The sequence below is a fragment of the Tympanuchus pallidicinctus genome, unplaced genomic scaffold, assembly GCF_026119805.1.
Source record: "Tympanuchus pallidicinctus isolate F22 unplaced genomic scaffold, pur_lepc_1.0 scaffold1, whole genome shotgun sequence".
In the NCBI taxonomy this organism is placed as follows: domain Eukaryota; kingdom Metazoa; phylum Chordata; class Aves; order Galliformes; family Phasianidae; genus Tympanuchus; species Tympanuchus pallidicinctus.
In genome coordinates, this window is record NW_026294618.1 from 56147591 (window position 1) to 56167222 (window position 19632).

A 19632-nucleotide genomic window follows, 5' to 3' on the forward strand; every position below is an offset into this window, starting at 1 on the left:
TGGTGGGAGTAGCCTTCTGCAGAAATAACTCATTTCTAGTTGAAGTTGGCAGAGTGAACAGGTTTTGGCAGTGTAAGTCTGGGATGGGAATGCTGTCCATGCAAAAGTGGTAGTAAAGGTTCAAGTGCAACATACGTGTTGCATAGGTACCTTTTCTGGCCTAGGTAATGTACTGGCAAGTACAGCATCCTTGGCATATGTGGTGAGATACTAGAGTGGTAGCAGATCAAATAGTAGGTAGCAACCAGTTGTAGGTATCTGGCAGCTAAATCAGTGCTGAGACCTTAGCTTTTTTTTTTTTAACGTTTCTGTTTCCAGATCCATAACAACCTACTGTCTTCTCACAGTTGCTTTAAGATGACAGTAGGGCTGCCTCTTTCAGAACATCGCTTCTACTTCCTCTGCACCTAGCCTTGCCTTCTTAGTATTATTCTTTGAGCTTTACTGACAGTCCTATGTGTGTGTGGTGAGCTGAAACCTACGCTGGCTAGTACAGGAAATAATTATCTGTTTCTGTTCTCTGACTGAAAACCTCTGGTGCTTGCACAATGGATGATGTGGGAACATAGAGGAAAGAGCTAATTTTGCTTTAGGCACCCTCACTTAGGATTTAGAACAAATGAGAACAGTCACGAAACCGAAGCCATGGAGTCATGGCATTTGGCTTGCTGGTTGCATCTTTGCTTTTCTGATGGGTGTGTAAACAGAAGTAAACAACATTCTCCTCCATTTACTTCATCAGAGAGAAGTTCCTGAGACAGATGTTCTGCTGCTTTCATTTGTGTCACGTAAAGGGAAGAGTGGGCTTCATATACTGTCTTAAAGTCTTTCTTTTTTTGTGTGTGTAGAAACAGGTAAATGTGATTTATGCTGAAGGAGATTTATCTCGTTTGTTTCTGTTCCTGAATTCTGCTTGTATTTAAACCTGAATGGAAAAACTGAGAAAAAGCCAAATGCCCAAACCAGATAGCTTCCTTGTAATCTTCCATCATGTTCTTGTTTTTGAAAGAAAAATTAATTTTATGGTAGTTCTGTCAAAAATATAATCTTGTTTAAACAGTGAGCGATCTTTGCCCAGATGTACATTTACTCAGAATCATTACATACTATTTCTATTTTAGAGGATATTTATGAGCTTCCCTTTAAAACTACATTCAGAATTACTGATGAAAATCACTATAGTGGAATATGAGAAAACATTTCTTTTTTATGTGGAACCATAAATTCTTGAAAGAGTCAGTGTGCAGCAGTAGTTCCAAATCAGCAGCCTGCCCATTACAGCTGTGCACATGGGTCTACACACCAAAGCTCTTCTGCTGCACAAAACTACCTGCTGTCTTGTTTTGTTCTCTTAGGCTACGAGAAGCATCTTGAAACCAAAAGGTAAAATAGAGATACTTTTATAGTCAGTAGGCTTTCTTTCAGAAGAGCGGATGCTTCTCTGATACCTGTTAGTCTTTCATTTTTCCTGTTTGTTTTTTTTTTTCTTTTTAACTTTGTAAACTAGAAGTCTGATGGCATCTGATTCTTGGAATCAGTTTATATTCAAGTGACAAACCAGCTTGGGTCTGCAGATATGGATGGATAGTTTGGCTCACCTGAAATTCAATTTACTCCCTTTTTTGTGAGTATCTCTTGATGGTAACTACAGTACTGCTACAGTAGAACACAAACATACTGATCTTATGTCAGTCTTTTTGATGAACAGTTTTGAAATACATTCCTAATTAATGGGAAATAATGTAAAGCATTCTTGAGAGTGCAAATTGATGAGAAGGTCTGTTCACAATTGCTAGTGTGGCTCTCATACTAAGTAATCTGAATGGTGGCATTCTTGCACATGAGGGACAGCCATTGCTGTGAACTGGTAAAGTTCACAAAAAAGTTTCTTTTTTTTCCGTTGCTCATTTATTTTTTATCTAGGAACATATAGCATGACTGTGTTTGGATGGAAACATTGATAAAGAGAAGTTTGAGGGGATATTTTGTCCTTAAGTCTGTTTTGCTCAGATAGACCTGATGAGACTTGTAATATTAGACTGAACTGAATATTGGCTTAATCCTTTTTGTACACTCTTCAGTGAGTGGAGATTTCTGTTTTCTTAACTATGCTGGTACCACGGAAGTGTTAGGGCTGAATGCTGAAACAATTTTCATTAGCCAGAATAAATGCTCCAGGTTGTTGTGCAAATGCTTCACCACATTTATCAATGCCTCAAAATCAGCAGACTTTGTAACAAGAAACTTCTATCAATGAAAGCAGCAAAAAAAAAATGTGAGCAGATGATTTGTCTAATGCTGCCGTGCTGCAGGAGTGTGGCCATGTGGTAGAGACCTGCCGGTTTTTCTAGTCTTTCCTGTGCTCCCACAGGGATGCCAGTGAAATTTCACATGAGTTCCCAGAAGAGGTTTGTAAGGAGCAGCTTCTCCTCTTGGTAATGTTTTCCAGAGAAATCTCAGTGTCACTATTTAACAATTGAGTCTTTTGTGTGGGAAAAGAATTTTGTTTGCTCTCTTGCTGCCTTACAGCTGTCCTAGACCTGCTACTGCTGTGATGATTGATGTGCGGCCAATTTACACTGAGTAGGTAGATCGGATGAGAAAATGTCTAAAATCTAATTAGATGTTGTCATCTAATTAAGGTAAATAAAAAAAAAAAAAAAAAAGAAGAAGGACATCACTGTCAAAAACTGAAATCTTTTTCTTCCTCATAGTTAGATTAGTTGGGAAAGTCGCAGTTAATCTGGTATCTAAGTTCTCAAGGAATAGCTGGAGAAGATCACATTCCACAGTCCTGGAACATGCAGGTCCAGACTATTGAAAAGAAGAAAAATCTGTTGAAAATCACCTTTAAGAGTTTGTAGACATACAGAACATGTTTATAATCAAATAATTATGGGTGCATTCTGCTGAACACACAGGCTGGTTTGATTTTTTTTTCTGTATTTCAGACACTTCCTTTATTGATCTCAATTTTTGTCCACATTGTGAAGAGGCAGTAAACTTTGTAGAGAGTTAATGATCATGTACTTTTTCATCTGAAACCAGAACCATGTTTAAAGTCTCATTAGTGAAATACCTTTATTTTCTAGACAATTAGTGTTACCAGTATGGAAGAACAAGTGTACGGTCTTAACTGGAGATCTCTAGACATGTCTGTGCAGTTATGTTCCTGGCTGTCAGCTATAATTATGTGTGCAGCTGTTAGAACATTTACTCTCTGGATCACAGGGGGACCATAAGTAAATTGCTGGCATGTCCTTTCTTCTTGCATTCTGGCAGTGGTGTATAAGAATTCATACTAGAATAGGTAAATGTAGGAAAATGTGTGAAAGGTGTCTGTGGTGGTACTTGGATCTTACTGCACACAATGATTTGCCTTCATTGGTCTCACTTTATCTGTTGTGTTTTTTTTCTGAGATAAACTGCATCAGATGCTGTAATTGTAAACTATGCTGTCAGTTCCTAAATATGATAAAAGAGTGACTGACAATGAAGAAAAACTTTGCAGAGATGCTTGGTGTGACTTGAATCAAAGGTGACACTCTGTGAGAATATAAGGAAATTGGTGTTGGTAGCCTCACAGGGTTTGATTCAGAGCAGGTAAGTTATAGTTTCCTTTTGCTCATAGCCTCTGTCCTTATACTCAATAACATGGAGTAAAAAACATGGAGAACAATCAGTCACTGTTTGGCAGTGAAATCCATGGCTCTCAGGTGATAACCTAAAGCCTGTATGTTCTTAGTGGACTTTTTAGACACCTAAGACAATCAGTGGGGGAAGAATGTCACCTGTGTAGAAGGAACTCCTAAAGAGACCTGAGGGGATGCTCCTCTTATCTGGCACCATTCTCTCCAATTTGGTCATCTGCCTTCTTTTCCTTTTTATGACTGATGAAGGCTTTTTCTGCTTCAGAAGAATGTTCTCCAAAATGTGCCCTTGTTGCAGTTCATAGTTCAGTCCCTGAAGGAAAGGTATTGAAGCAAATTCTCCTTGAATCTGTGCTGTTTGAGGCAGAGAAGCAATATGTACGATGTTGCTTGTTCCAGGGAAGAGCTTGGGAAAATCTTGTCCTTTGTGCCCATGTGTTCTGTGTAAATAAGTCTGAAGATCTTCAGTGATGATGAATTTTTTGAAGGTTACCTTGAAGGTGTTACGTTTGCTTCTAGCAAGAGTCTACAAAGGGGCAAAACCACTAGCATGCTAATGACCTGTTGTTGCAAAATGTTTTATGTATTGCTGCTGTGTGGCAGGTGATTATGGGTACTGTGTCTTTTTGAAAGTAAAAGTGAATGTAACTGCAAAAAAACCATCACCCCTGTGCAAATTATGTTACATTATTCAGGCTAGCAGTGACAAGAGCTGGATTAAAGACAGTGCAAACATATATATATGTATGTATATATATATATATGCTTTTTTCCTGGCTTATTAGGTAGAAATCCTAGGGAAAAACAGTGAGTCTGCAGCAGGCTGTTGTGATGAGGTATGGTGCATCTCCATTGCAAGTCCTTGGGCTCTGACTGGAATTTGGGAGATCCAGGGAGTCTGCTGTATTGGTTTGTGCTGGGTGAGGCAGCACTTGAATGGGGAAGACCTAAAGAAGCCTGCAATTACTTGAATTCAATAGAGCAGAGGTAAAAAGGCAGCCTGCCAGCCCTGCTGGAATGGTGTTTCTTTTGCTGAAGTAGGAAGTTTAATAAAAAATCAAAACAAAACAAAACAGATTTATGTCATATTTGACTCAGCATCCAAAGACTTCATGATTAGACTCTTTTCAGATTCAGTGGAAGCTCAACATGAAAATTTCTTGCTTTCCAGCTGCAACTGTGCAGACGGTAATTGGAGTATTCCATAGCCTGTGGTATTTAGGTGAGGGAGGGGAAAACATTATTGGTCATAAATACAGAACATCTGTGTATTTGATACTGTTACAGGGAAAGAATTGAAATACTCTATCCTTTACTCAGGAATACAGCAAAGGCTGCTGCTTTGCTGATAAAAGACCATGTGACATTTGGCTTTTAAACCAGCCTGTGTTGCTAACTGTTTGGTTTGTGAAATTTAGCTGTCAAGTAGATCAGTAATGGCAGTATATCCTCTGTTTGCCTGAAAATGTAATGAAGGCCTTCCTTTCCGTACAAGAAACATGAGCTGTTTGTCTTGCTGTTCAGAGTTCTGTTTCCTGTTTGCCTCCCTGTCCCCTCTATCTTGCTCATTCCTGAAGAAAAGATCAGTTTATGGCTTTCTTGTGACTGCAAAGTCCGTCTGTATTACCTTCTTATTTTTCAAACCAGCATCTCTGTGTGTTTTTTCTGTGTTGCTTCTCAGACTTCAAAGAAGTCCTCCAGAAACATTCACAAAGCTTTTCCTTAAAGCTTGCTTATGCAGTGATGTCTACAGAGCCTTTGAGGAGGGTTAATGCTTCTGAGGTTCTTTGTCTTTGAATACTGAACTATTTGTATTGTCTGTTTGCTTCCTTACTGTTGTTTCCTTTTTTTCTATAGCTTCTTCCGTTTCCTTTTTTTTTCTTTCTGTCAGGGACTGTTTCTGTTCTGACCCAGACCTAACGCTTGTAGGCTCTTTCATAATGTGGAACATGAGTGAAAATCACATTTGTATTTGGCACAGCATTTAAACTAGCAGTGTGATGAACAGGCCACAAGCAGCCTACATTATTAATGTGTCTGCTTTTGTTCCACAGAAGCCCCTTGTGCTACTCCATTGATCTGTAGCTTTGGAAGGCCAGTGGACCTTGAGAAGGATGACTACCAGAAGGTTATATGCAACAACGAGCACTGCCCTTACAGCACCTGGATGCACCTTCAGTGCTTCTATGAGTGGGAAAGCAGCATTCTTGTCCAGTTCAATTGCATCGGCAGAGCAAGGAGCTGGAATGAGAAGCAGTGTCGCCAGAACATGTGGACAAAGAAGGGATACGACCTCGCTTTTCGCTTCTGCTCCTGTCGGTGCGGGCAGGGTCATTTGAAGAAGGACACTGACTGGTACCAGGTGAAACGAATGCAGGATGACAAGAAGAAGAAATCAGTGTTAGAGAAGAGTACAGGGAGGTCTATGGTGGAATCAGCAGAAGAGGCCAAAAAGGGCAGGCCAGCCAGCAAGCCGCAAAAGGGCTTAAGTCATGACATCCAGCGAAGGCATTCAGTGGACAGACAGAACTCCCAAGAGAAGAGTGTTATTGGTGGCAGCTATGCCGTTCGCTCCCCCTGCGTCTCTCCTGGGCAGTCCCCACCAACCGGCTACTCGATCCTCGCCCCCACCCACTTCAGCGGCCCCCGCTCATCACGATACTTAGGAGAGTTTTTAAAGAATGCCATCCACCTGGAGCCACACAAGAAGAACATGGCTGGAGGGGGAATGTTCAGGAATGCGCACTTTGATTATGGGGCAGCTGGTTTGCAAGCACATCGGTCGGGACACTTTGATGCCCCCGTGCAGTTTTTGAGAAGGCTTGACCTATCCGAGCTTCTCACTCACATACCCAGGCATAAATTGAATACTTTTCATGTGCGAATGGAAGATGATGCCCAGGTGGGCCAAGGGGAGGACCTGCGGAAGTTTATTCTTGCTGCTCTTAGTGCCAGCCACAGGAATGTTGTGAACTGTGCACTGTGCCACAGGGCATTGCCAGTGTTTGAACAGTTTCCGCTGGTGGATGGAACCCTATTTCTTAGCCCATCGAGACACGATGAAATTGAATATGATGTTCCCTGTCACCTTCAAGGTACAGGTTGTCTGTCCGTCATGCTAGGTTTCATTTGGTGGTGGGACTGCTTTCCATACCCCACTCCCCATTTTAAATTTTCATTCTGATTCAGCATTTTTGAGTTGTACTCTAAGGCTTGGAAGCACGTTCAAATTACAGCGTGGGTCAGGTTGAAATTCTTGGCAGGAATTACAAAAAACAAATACTGTGTAGAAAGATCCATGCCTTGTGATTTGTTTACAACCAGGAGATATCTTACCAGGTTACTAGATAGACTGTAGGAAGATTTTTCAGCCACCTTATTGCAGTGTGTATGTACTGATTTATATGTTGTGAGTTTTCCTCTAAGACATACATCAACAGCATACATTTCGGCATGCTGGGCTGTGGCATGGAAGAAAGTCGTATTTGTACTGCCAGCTATGCCTCTTGTCTGCTTTCAGACTAGAGAATATCAGTTTCGTTTTATTGGAGACAGTATTTTTTTGCGAGGCAAAGACTGTAGTGTAGCCTGTATTAGTGCAGGCCTAGACAATTTATGTGGCCTGGAGAGGTTGTACGTAGTGCAAATAAGCTTTTATGGTTCTGAGAAGAAGTGGTGATGGAGTAGTGAGGGATTTAGAAGTTGTTTCAAATTCCCGCCTCTTTGGTCAGCACCCTGACCGTGTCCCGGCTCTGTGCTGAGCCAGGGCCAAGGCATGTGTTGTTTTTCTCCTCCCAGAGAAGTAAACAAACATGGACTGGGATGAGCTTCAGCTCTTCCCAAAAAGTATGTCTCAAACTGAGTGATAGGGTCAAAACACATCTGTCCTGCCGTCTGCTGGCAGCCAGTGTGGCTAACACAAGTCAGAGTTAGTTTAGTGCTCAAAAACATGAAGTTCTGTGTTGAAAAGTGTAATGGGAATGCAGTAGCAGGAGGCATTTTAGCACTTGCTCTCCTTTTGTTAAATTTGTTATATCTCATGTGTGGCCATAATATCTGTTATATAATAATGTTCCTTTGCTCAGCAAACTTTGTATTGTTTTCTTTATTTAAATCACTGTGTGCTAAGTCACTGACCTGTATTCATGCTAATATTATCATTTCTGTCTTACCTAATATACTTTAAAGGGAAAAAGTGATAGGAAAACTTAGAAGTTGAAAAATCTGCAAGATAAACAGGATATACCTCTGTGAGATAACTGCTTATTGGCTGTTGTGAGGAGGCATGCACAATCAGTCCTAATAGCTGGTTTAGAAAGAGTGGAACTTGTCACTTGTTAACTTGTTTGCCACTAGGAATGAAACTCTGCCAAGTGTGTTTTTTGTTTGGTTTTGGTTTTTTTTTTCATTAATTGCTCCTTACCCATTTGATGGTACACCTGAAAAACGTATTCAGACAAAATGCTGTGACTAATTAATTGTTAAAAATTTTACCTCGTTATCCTGGGTAAAGTGGTTTATTATCAGAACTACTGTTCTCAGCTTTGCAATGAGATTATGCTTGCAAGGTGCTGTTCCAGGGTGTTACTTTCTCTTCAGTAAAGAAAATCACTTCTTTATTTCATGCATGTTTAAGATACCAAGAGTCTCATTTCCTATAGCATAGGAAGTACTCTGTAGGATCCTGAAAATTAAGTGGTGGGGAAATTCAGCATTGTAATACGCAGAAGCACAACTTAAGATGATGAAAACTATTTGTCCTCCTTTGCAACAGAAAGCTTTAGTGCATGGAGTTACTTGAAAGTCTCCAATCTCGAGGAACAGAGCTTGTTACATTTTCTAAAGCTGAACACTCTGGAGGAACTCAATTTACCAGCTCATACCAACAAATTTTTTTGTGTATTTATATTTTAAGAAGAATCTGGTTTTCCTTTTCATTTTTTCTAGAGTAGTTGATTTAAAAATAAAACAATTTAAAAGTAATCCATTAATTTTAAAGTATCTGGTATGAACAAATCATATCTTGTTAATATTTTATTTCACTTATGTAGAAAAGGCACAAGTTGCTCTTTAAATTACAAACTGTGATGTGTCCAGTGCTTTGATGCTAATGAGCACAAATTGCAGTCCAACAAAGCACTGTCTGTATGCAGTCAGTCTTGTTTTGTATTTGATTTGTAACTGCATTACTACTTAACTTTCTCTTGTGTAGCTGTGCAAAATGTGATATATTACAGAATTAATACCCTGTGTAAGTCCACTACTAAACTGCGGATGGAATCAGTCCCTGCAAATCAGACCTATGTAGATTTGAGATCTTTGTAATTTGTGTAAGGCTTTTTGTTTCGTGGGAAGAATCGTAGAATCGCAGGGTTGGAAACAACCTGCAAGATGATTTAGTCCAACTGCCCTCTCACTACCATTGCTACCACAAGCACTAAACCACATCTCATTGCTCCTCATCCAGACGCCTGTTGAACACTGCCAGGGATGGCGACTCCACCACCTCCCTGGGCAGCCATTTGAGTGTCTGACCTGTCTGAGAGAAAAAGTTCTTCCTCATGTCTAACCTAAACTTCCTCTGGCACAACTTGTGGCCATTTCCTCAAGTCCTGCTTGTTGCCTGGGAGAAGAGGCCAAATCCCTCTTCACCACAGCCTCCCTTCAGGAAGTTGTAGAGTGCAGTGAGGTCTCCCCTGAGCCTCCTCTTCTCCAAACTGAACAATCCCAGCTCCCTCAGCCGCTCCTCGTAAGACTCGTGCTCCAGACCCCTCACCAGTTTCATTGCTCTTCTGTGGACATGTTCCAGGGCCTCAATGTCTTTTTTGTAGTGAAGCTCACGTCTTGGATTTTGCATTGTTGTGTTCAGTGACATTTGTGCGGAGAAGATACTTTGTTTTAAAATCTGAATCTGTTGATTTTTTTGGAAGGCAGTATAAATCAGTTTTTGAAAGTTATTGTGTATATGGAGCTTAAGTTTGTGATAGAGCTTGAAACATAGGTTTGTATGGCATGTTAAAATCTGTGTAATATGTAATGTTTACTATCAATGAATTGTTAGGAAAATGTACAGAAAAGAAAGTTGCTCATCTAGTTGTTGCTTTTTTTCCCACAAGGAAGATTAGTTGCTGGAAGATTTTGGCAAGCTGTTAAATGAACCCAGCTTGCTAAGAAGCTTCAACACTTCTACGCTTTCTGTGTCAGGCGGGGATGTAGCTAAGGCACAGTCTTCTTGTTGGAAAAACTGCAGCTGATCATATAGCTTAATAACCTGGCATCTGCTCATTTGGTTTAGGCAACTTTTATAAAGTATTTTGCTAAAGTCTATAGCACATAGAGGAACAAGGGGATCAGAAATGGGCAGTGTTGACTTTTTCCTGAGTTTCACGCGTATGGTAAATATCTTCAGTCAAGTCTTACGTATTTTCCATAGAGAAACACTTTTTTTTGCTTATCTTTCACTCTTTTTGAAATTAGGATTTTAATAAGGTATGATTTGTATCGCTAAAGGGCAAATAACACATTGTGGGAAATGTCTGTTTTAATCTTCTGTTACAGTCTCCTTAAGAAGTGTGTTTCCTGTCCACAGGAAGGCTTATGCATCTCTATGCTGTTTGTGTAGACTGCTTAGAAGGGGTTCACAAAATTATCTGCATTAAGTGCAAGTCCCGATGGGATGGAAGCTGGCATCAACTGGGAACTATGTATACCTATGATATTCTGGCAGCATCTCCTTGTTGTCAGGTCAGTATCGTACGTAAGACTCCTAAGGTGAAATTCCACTAACGATAATAAAGGTTTGTGTTTCTCTTTTCCATCCCTTCCTTCACCCTTCTTTTTGCAGCCTATGAGTGCAGTACAAGAAAGCTGACTGAGTCTCTGTCCCTTGATCTTAACTTACGGAGTACAAAGGCCTATAGCTAGACAAAAGCTAATGTAGTGGTCAGTGGACAGTGCTTGTTATATTTTGTTTGTTTCATATAAATCCCCATAAAATGCATTCACAATTAAAGCTGATGCTTGGGATGATCACTAGGAAGTGGTATCTGTGGTATCATATACAATTCTAGTAATACTTGAACATTGTTTAGCAGGTGATCTGTGGATTCAAGTTTCTAGTTGCTTGAGGGTTGTTTTATCCTAAGATAAATGTAGTAAAAAAGCCAGGAAAATTGAAAGGTATAAAGAGTCTTTGTGCATAGAGATACCCATCTCTCCTTAATCTTTTTTGTGACTGACTGTGTTGATGGTATCCTGCCACAGCCTGAAGAAGCTTAACTTCCATTAAATGCTCACCTAATTTATGCTTTTGGTAGGAAGGAGTCAAGGCTTCAGGTTAGTCCAAAGTAGACACGTACCTGAAGCAGCAGGACCATCAGCATCCAAGAGATCTTCCTTTCTGAGGAGTGGAAACTCAGCAGTTTTGTTGTGGAGGTAGCTGTAGAGCCAGACAAAAGCTAATGTAATGATTGCTTAGTGGCCATACCCATGAAACCAAAACCAGCCATTGCCTTCAAACAGGCAGGATTTGTCACTGACTTAGAGCAGGTGCTTGCCAAGATATTTGCATTCCACCACTTTGTGGTGTTGTGGATGTTTTCCACAGAGCTTTGCGGTGTCTTTGTTTCTTACTACTGCAGAGTTCCAAGCAGTTTCTGAGGGAGGTTCAAAAGGAAGACTACCCCTGGCCTTAAAGATGTGGCAGTACAAGAGACAACTGCAATGTAGTTTTTCCAGTATGTGGAACTGAATTTAATTTTAAATTTAACATTTCTACTGATGCTGAGAAGACAAGTGGAGTTCCTGGAACTGGAAAAAAATGACATTGATTATATTGGTGTGATATATATATTATATCAGTTATATATATTGATTATAACTTAAGACATTACCTCATTTTTTGTGCTTCTTGAGATTTTAGCTATTTTAAAATGGGATTTTCAGTTATAAAACATTGATGCTACTTGCTAGTTCAGTAAAATAGAGGAAATTTAAATCTGAATTGCTTCTATTGAACGTGCAAGACAAGAATTAAGGTCTCATTATACATGAATCTTAATTGTATGATTAATGGACAGTGTGACAGTACAAGGTAAGTAATAGAACTGAATATAAAACCATTAGCTTCAGTGTGTGTGATTGCTGGCTGATACATATTATTGTTTCACCACAATTGTTACAGATGATTTTGGGCATACAGAGGAATGACATTTAAATATTGTGTATAATTTAACTCTGAATTGCCTTCCTGATTTCTGTTTTGAATAATTGCGTACCTTATTTCAAAATATTTAATTGTACTCCATGAATGTGCTTGTAAGATAATGAACTACAGCCACTGTCAGGTTGCTTGCAGCTAGCTGATGGGCTGAACTGTAGCAAGAGGAAAAAGCACACTTCTTAAAAGAAAATACTGTAAATCCATTCCCTATTAGACTGTATTTCTTACAATTTCTTCATTTCAAGCAGGGCAGATATCTGAGGACTTTGTTTTCTTTCTTCTTGAGTCTTGTCTCAACAGCAGTAGTACTTCAATAATTTCTTCCTCCTCCCAAGAAAATACATTAAGTCAAAGATGATACAGAAAAAATCATTTGTTCTTTTCAATGAAGAAATGCTCTCATGCTCTCACTGGCATGTAGGTCTATGGGGTTAAGCTGTGGTATGTATCAGGCCCTCGCTGCTTGTTTTGTCATCTTTACTCTTAACCTCCTTTGTGATTCTTAAGTCTCCATTTCTCCTGAGTGTTTTTGTATTGCCTGCTGAGCTTTCTGTACAGGAAATGAGCTTATTTTCTCAGCTAGATGTCTCCTGAAAACTTTTTCTTGTTGTTTTTCATGCTGATCATGAATAGCTCTGCCAGCCCTTACCCTTCAATTTTAATTGTTTCTCCTATCTACTCAGTTAATGTTGGTCCTGCCTCAGTTGGGTTTTGTAAAATAGTTTTAAAAGTGACAAAAGCTTTAAGTGACCTACAGTTTATGTAACCTGGTGTGTATTATAAATGTTTAAGTAGATATTTAAAGAGATAAAATACTGTGCCATACTGATAAAGTAAATTGAGTTATACGTTTGTCAAACCGAAAAGATTAGATTGTTAAACTAAAAGATTAAAGTGCTGATACATCTCGTGGAGAGATCAGAATGTAAACCTAAAAAGACACAGTGAGAGCTCTAGGGTAAGGATTGCATGGCACGCATGTGAAGTTTCCCTCCTCACTTAAGGGCTGCTTTTGTGATTTATTGAGACAGCATTCATATGCCAAGGACATGAATTTGTTCTGAGGTGAACCAACGCTAAGCAGCTCTGTGCATATATGAGCTTTGAAACTCTAAACCACCTGTCAGTCACAGTGGATGATATTTGAGTTGTAGACTCTATGGGCTATAGATGTTATTTCATGTGGAAAAAAATCTGCATGCCTGTAATTTACTGGTCTGGGTGAACTATGTCCTTACTGGCAGGTGCCATGGCTGCAGGTTTCCTGACTGAAGCTGTTAACTACCAGAGGCCAGGGCAGTGTGTCTCTTGCTGAGGTGAGGAATGGAAGTGAATCTGGTTATTTCAAAAATGTTTTTCTTGTTTTTTCTTTCTTTTTTTTCTTTTTTTTTTCTTAAGGCTCGACTGAACTGTAAGCACTGTGGGAAGCCAGTAATAGATGTACGGATTGGCATGCAGTATTTCTCCGAATACAGCAACGTCCAGCAGTGTCCGCACTGTGGAAACCTAGACTACCACTTCGTGAAGCCATTTTCTTCATTTAAAGTTTTGGAGGCTTATTGACGAAAGCTTTGCTTTAGTAATAGTTATTTTATGGGTATTTCAACTTTATTACATATCTTTTTATAGAATTCATTCTGTGATGAAATTACTTTCTTTTCTAACTGAAAGAGCAGCTTCTTTGTCTGTGTACATATGAATATGTATATATACATGTTGTTAAATCAGAATCCTCCTGATGAGATCTCTGTCAAGGCTGGAGGCAAGCCAATTTTAATGGCCTTTGAATATATCCCAGGTGTGGGGATAAAATGTTCAGCTATAATTATTTGGTTGTGTTTTTTGTATTATTGTAATACAGTTGATAGAAGGGTGTGGAGAGTACAGGATGCAGAAATATATGCTGGTGGCAGGTGGGTAATTGTGTAGGTTTGTTGTCCCTCTAGCATGGTGGAAAAGGGAAATCCTTGGAAAGAAGTTGTCCCATTAGTGTTAAATTCATCAAGTCTCTTGCATCCCAATGGGGGCAGGTGCATACGTATCCCAGACGTGTGGTCGTTTCTGTGGGCTTTTGTTCAGGTTTCCCAAGGTGGGGGAAGATTAAGATACTGTGACAAGTGAATGTAAATCTGTGCCAGAAAAGGTAATCTTGAATTATTTTTTGGCATAGTGTCTTCCTGCCATGTATGTTTGGTGTGTGTTACCCACACTGACTGATCGTATGGCAATAGGGCTGCTTCCACCAGTGTTGTAATGTTACCAGTTGGGTCATTTGTTTATACCAAAACAAGCTGAATATCTTAAAACGCTTTATTTAAAGGTATTTCTTCACAGATGTTTTAGAACCTCATGATAAGTGGAAGGAACAGGCTGAACTGAATGGGGATGCTTGTGTGTGTCTGCTGGGGCTGGGGCATTGCTTCCCACTGCTGACTAGTTTGACTGATTCGGAAGGAAGACCGCGAAGTGGGATCTGGGCTATCAGACCTGTAAGAGCTGAAAGGCACCTAATATGACACATGGCATTGGTTTTTAAGTCAATGAATTGCTGCACCATTGTCTTTCAAAAGTTCAGAAAGACCAGGATCTAAAATCTTGAAGACTTTTTAGAAAGCAGACTTAGTGTATTTACTTTCTACACACCTCTGTGCTGTATGTAGTGGTCTGTGCATTAGGCAGTGAATTTGTGTTATAGTGGTTGGCCCTGTAGAATCTGCAAATTTTTTCACTCCCCGCTTTTTCCTTCCATAAATAAAAGTTTCTAAATAGGTTCAATAAAAGTTTTAATAGGTCACTGATATTTTACTTGGTTATTCAGGCTGGCAGAGATGCTTGCAAGAACTTTCTTTGTTCACAGTGTATTTGTGGAATGGTCCATCAAGAGGTGTGGGTTTTGATTCTCCATGAGATGGGATTATGTTTTGTTTCTTCTGAGGTTTTTCGACTTTCCCCAAATTACTGTCTTAGTGTATCTGTAGAAATCACTATCTTGAAAATGACCCTGATAACTGCACATCCTCAGAAGAAAAGAAAAAAGTCAGAAAGGGAGAAAGAAAACAAAAAAGTCAGAAGCCAAAAAAGCATTGCATGCGCTGGACAGAGAACTATGCTTTCTGCTAAATTAAGAATCAATTGGCTGATTGGCAGAGCGCAGAGGGTCGTCTTTGGTGATGCAGAGTCTGGCTGGAGACCTGTAACCAGTGGTGTTCCTCAGGGGCCGGTGCTGGGTCTGGTCTTGTTCAACATCTTCATCAATGACCTTGATGAGGGGATAGTGGCCACCCTCAGCAAGTTTGCTGATGATACGAAGTTGGGAGGATTGGCTGACATGCCTGAAGGCTGTGCTGCCATTCAGCCAGACCTGGACAGGCTGGAGAGCTGGGCAGAAAAAAAACGGATGAGGTTTAACAGAAGCAAGTGTAGAGTCTTGCATCTGGGGAGGAATAATTGCATGCACCAGTACAGGCTGGGGGATGAGCTGCTGGAGAGGAGCTCTGCAGAGAGGGACCTGGGTGTCCTGGTGGACGACAGGTTGGCCATGAGCCAGCAGTGTGCCCTTGTGGCCAAAAAGGCCAATGGCATCCTGGGGTGCATTAAAAAGAGCGTGGCCAGCAGGTCAAAGGAGGTGATCCTCCCCCTCTACTCTGCCCTGGTAAGGCCTCATCTGGAGTACTGCGTCCAGTTCTGGGCTCCCCAGTACAAAAAAGACAGGGATCTCTTGGAAAGAGTCCAGCGGAGGGCCACAAAGATGGTGAAGGGCCTGGAGCATCTCTCCTGTGAAGAAAGGCTGAGTGATCTGGGTCTGTTCAGCCTTGAGAAAAGGAGACTGAGAGGGGACCTGATCCAGGTTTGTAAATATCTAAGGTGTGGGGGGCAGAATGGTGAGGACGGACTCTTTGCAGTGGTGAGTGGAGACAGGACAAGGGGAAACGGCCGGAAACTGCAGCATAGGAAGTTCTGCACAAATGTGCGCAAGAACTTCTTTACAGTGAGGTGACGGAGCACTGGAACAGGCTGCCCAGGGAGGTGGTGGAGTCTCCTCTGGAGATGTTCAAGACCTGCCTGGATGCCGACCTGTGCGACCTGCTGTAGGGAACCTGCTTTGGCAGGGGGGTTGGACTCGATGATCTCTGGAGGTCCCTTCCAACCCCTACAATTCTGTGATTCTGTGAAGAAAATAATGTGCACGTAAAACTTGAACTGAATACCCACGTTTCTTTGTGCATAAAAAATGCCAAGTTCACAGTTTTATCCTGTCTGTCTTCTCTGCAGAATTAGCTTTTTTTTTGGTATTAGACACTTCAGATAGTACTCAAGCTGCACAGAGGGCTTATGTTGGCAAAGATCACTTACTCCTAACTTGAGTGGTAATATCCTTAGAAGCAAGCCAAATCAAGCTAATGATTTACACATCTGGATAGGGCTGGGCTGTCTCATGCGGTAACACTGGTGAGCCAGAACAGCAATGTTAGCAGGCTGTGCTGTCTTACATTGACAGCTCTCCCTTCGCCCTGTCCTCACTTCTTGTCCATGTGTTTGTATCTGGAGCACATCCTTGGGGTTTTGTGCATTTCTTGTGCACTCCCTAGGAGTGTGTTTTTAAGGTTTTGGGAAATCCTGTTTCCTTTCCAAGACAAATTGTGGGGAAAAAAATCAGAGACTTTTAACACCATTCTAGTGTGGTTAACACAAACCCCAGTTACATCTACACCATTTGCAGTGGTACCAGCACTGTAATTGTTGCCCACAGGAACAGGATCTGGCCCAGGCATACCTGGGCTGAAAGGAGGTGGTGAGCAGATAAAATATTATTAGCTGTGCGTTACAGACTTCCCTTGTACAGAACAAACAAGTTATAATTTGAATTAACAACTTGGGCTGTTCAGCTTCAATGGTGTGTTCCCAAAACCTAATGGATTTAGGATGGTTTGGAGTCACCTTATCTGGCAGTACTGTGAGAACCAGATTAAAAGTGCAAGTACTGGCTGATTCCAGCAATCTAAAATCACACAGCAAAGACAAAAGTCCTGTAATGAGAAAAATTAAAAGATACACGTGTAAGTGTTGATCTTGAGTGCTAGTCATTCAAGCTTTGAGCCTGGGGTATTAATCCCCACATGCACTACATAGACAGCAAAACAGTAGCATTCTGTACCCATTTTTTTCAAACATTTGGTGAGGAGAGGTGTCACTGTGCAATGCACGCTGTAGGGCAGAAGTGGGATCTGGAAATCTTCTAAATACTGTCTCATTTACTTTCTTTATAGTAGCTTAATTTATAATTTTATTCTTTAAGTACTTAGATGCTTCTCCAGACATGTATGTATGACAATCGAGGTAAGAGTAGAAGCGGAAAAAAGGGAATTTGGCTAATTTTTAAAAACACAAGCGTATGAAAGGTTGTACAGTCTATTCAAATCAAAACCAAGAATGCAGCAGACTGAGAAAGTGGGAATGGAAATGCCTGTTTAAATTCTTAACATTGAGAAGTTATGTACAAATCTATCAAAGAAGACAATTTTTTTCTCCGTGATCTTTTAATTTTGCTATTAAGTGAGTCTTTGCTGCCAATAGTGGAAATAAATGCCTGTCTTCTTGCAAAGCATCTCTCTCAACTGGAGGTTAGCAGCAGACGTAGAACAGCAGAAATGATTCTCGGTGGAAACTAGCTGAGCAACAAAGATTCTCTGAGGTTTTCCTCAAAAGTAAATTGTACCAGTTTGTAGAGAATGCTTTCTCTGCTTCTTGCTAATACAGAAATCTGATCATGGGTTACTGCAAAATGTCAGTAAGATTTTGTTTTGCATCAGATTCTAATCAAGCAGTTAGGCCTACCCTTTTGGCTGGGCGTTGCATAAGCACAAGGGCAAAGCTAACTTCTTTGAGGCTTAATAGCTACTGAAGGTTGAACTGGCAGCACTTGGTTTGTGATCTATCGTGATGACCATTGGAAAGAGTCAGTGAGATTTTAAATGTATCAAAAGGAAAATGATTTGTCTAGGGAAGGAGCTGCTTGCTTTGCTTGTTTGGCTGAAGTTTAGTCTTCACTACCTTTCATTTTTCTGATGCTGTGTGTTCTTTTTAGTCTGGCCTGTGGTCAGATTAAACTGTGCCTGAAGTATGTTTTGTAAATGAGAATACAGTCCTCTGGATTTGGAGGTACATTCTACTCTTCTGAAATGCACGATACTCCTTGTGATAGTAATAGGAGTTGCATGTGCAAATGCTTTTCTTTCCAGTAGTTAACAATGTTTTCCATAGGAGAGGCTTGCATTTAGCTAGACTTAATATTTTGGATGTGTAAATGAATTCATCCATCAGTAGTACATTTTAAAGTAAATTTTGATAACCGTAACTAACAAAATGGACGTCTTTTACATGCTGACACGTAATTTGACATCTACCAAGGTGAACAGGCTGAAATTCTTGTTCTATCTAATGCCGCAGTCATGAAAACTACAGTGTTCTGTAGCCCATAGACTATTCTACAGTCTACTTGCATTAATGTGTCCAGTAGTGAGCAGTGTATTCATAATGAATTTAATTGGGAAAATAGGGAATATTCCTACAAGGGAGGCATCTAACACAGTTTTGTTTTGTTTTCATGTACTCTTCATTTCGCTGTACCAGGTAACTGAGGACACAAATGTTGTTGTAAGGCCACTGGTGAGAAAACCCCTCAAAAATACACTTGTCTGTAAAGGTTTCTTGTTGAGACATTCTTGGATTGCACTTTTGCAGATGGAAGAATATGTACATAGCAAATGAATGTTGATGAAATTAAAATAATTGGTTATGATATCATTTGCGTGTGTTGTTAGAGAATATTTTGTTGTGACTTCTCTGTATTAAAAAAGTAATAAATACCAGACAGCTAATAGTGTGGGTTCTTCTTTCCCTGCTCTTCTGTCAGCTGCTTTCTTACATGCACCCTGTACCGAGAGACGTAATACATTCATCTCAGATAGTAAAAGAAAACAGTTTTTTGGTGTCATTTGAAATGAAGCTGTAATGTGTGACGTGTCCCTCGGCACAACGGCAGCCTGTTCACTCTGTTGCCATTTGAAATGCTCTTCTTGCAGCCCAGTGTGGTCTGGGAGCTGTGTCCCCAGAGCGCCTGTGTGCTGTCAGGAGGGATGAATAGAGAGGGCAGAGTGCTGAATCCTGTGTGTTGTTGAATCCCCTTCATGGAAATGTGCCCTCTGGTGCCTGAGACATCTCAGAAGGGATTCAGAGAGGGTGAGTACAGTACAGCAGTACTTGGCAAAGAGGCTTTCTGTGTTACAAGTGAGCTTTTCATCTCTGAAGCCCTGTTGCAGGGGAGAGAGCCTCACATCCCTGCTGCCTGAGTGAACTTCTCAGTAGTCTGACTAATTGTCATGTGTTTTAGCAGAGCTTTCTACATATGCTTACAGCAAGATTTTTCCAACCTTTGCATTCTACTGCAGAGATACGAAGGATGGAGGCAGTTCAGACTTAGAAAAGGTAAAGCAGATACTGCCATGGGTGAAGGAGTGTCGAAGCTCAGATGAGATGATGTGTGTGATGAGGAGGCTGGAAGTGCTCTGTAAAGAGCCAGCCCTAGCTGTTCTTGTTTAATTTTGGAAGTGGGTGCTGTGACTGACTTGAACAGCATTCAGGTTGAATAACTGTGTGTTGTGTTGGTGGAAAGTGTTATGGATATCTACACAAAAGCCTATTTATGAGGTGGAAATGTAAATAAATCACAAGAAAGTGCAAGTGAAAGCAGTGTTGGTACTT

The 19632-nt window shown here is 40.5% G+C and overlaps 2 protein-coding genes across 2 annotated transcripts in view; both read left to right on the plus strand.

Moving 5' to 3' along the window:
* The window catches only part of LOC128076816 (uncharacterized), a 104339-nt gene extending 85590 nt beyond the window's left edge, over window positions 1–18749 (plus strand). Inside the window, exon 2 of the mRNA XM_052675023.1 lies at window positions 15063–18749. Within this exon, the coding sequence (XP_052530983.1) occupies window positions 15200–15868 (669 nt within the window). The 5' untranslated portion in view covers window positions 15063–15199 and the 3' untranslated portion in view covers window positions 15869–18749. The remainder of the gene's footprint in view (window positions 1–15062) is intronic.
* HECA (hdc homolog, cell cycle regulator) overlaps window positions 1–18749 on the plus strand; it is a 29877-nt gene extending 11128 nt beyond the window's left edge. The window contains exons 2-4 of the mRNA XM_052674819.1: window positions 5705–6745; window positions 10240–10394; window positions 13270–18749. Of these exons, the coding sequence (XP_052530779.1) occupies window positions 5705–6745; window positions 10240–10394; window positions 13270–13434 (1361 nt within the window). The 3' untranslated portion in view covers window positions 13435–18749. The remainder of the gene's footprint in view (window positions 1–5704; window positions 6746–10239; window positions 10395–13269) is intronic.
* Window positions 18750–19632: the final 883 nt, after the last annotated feature.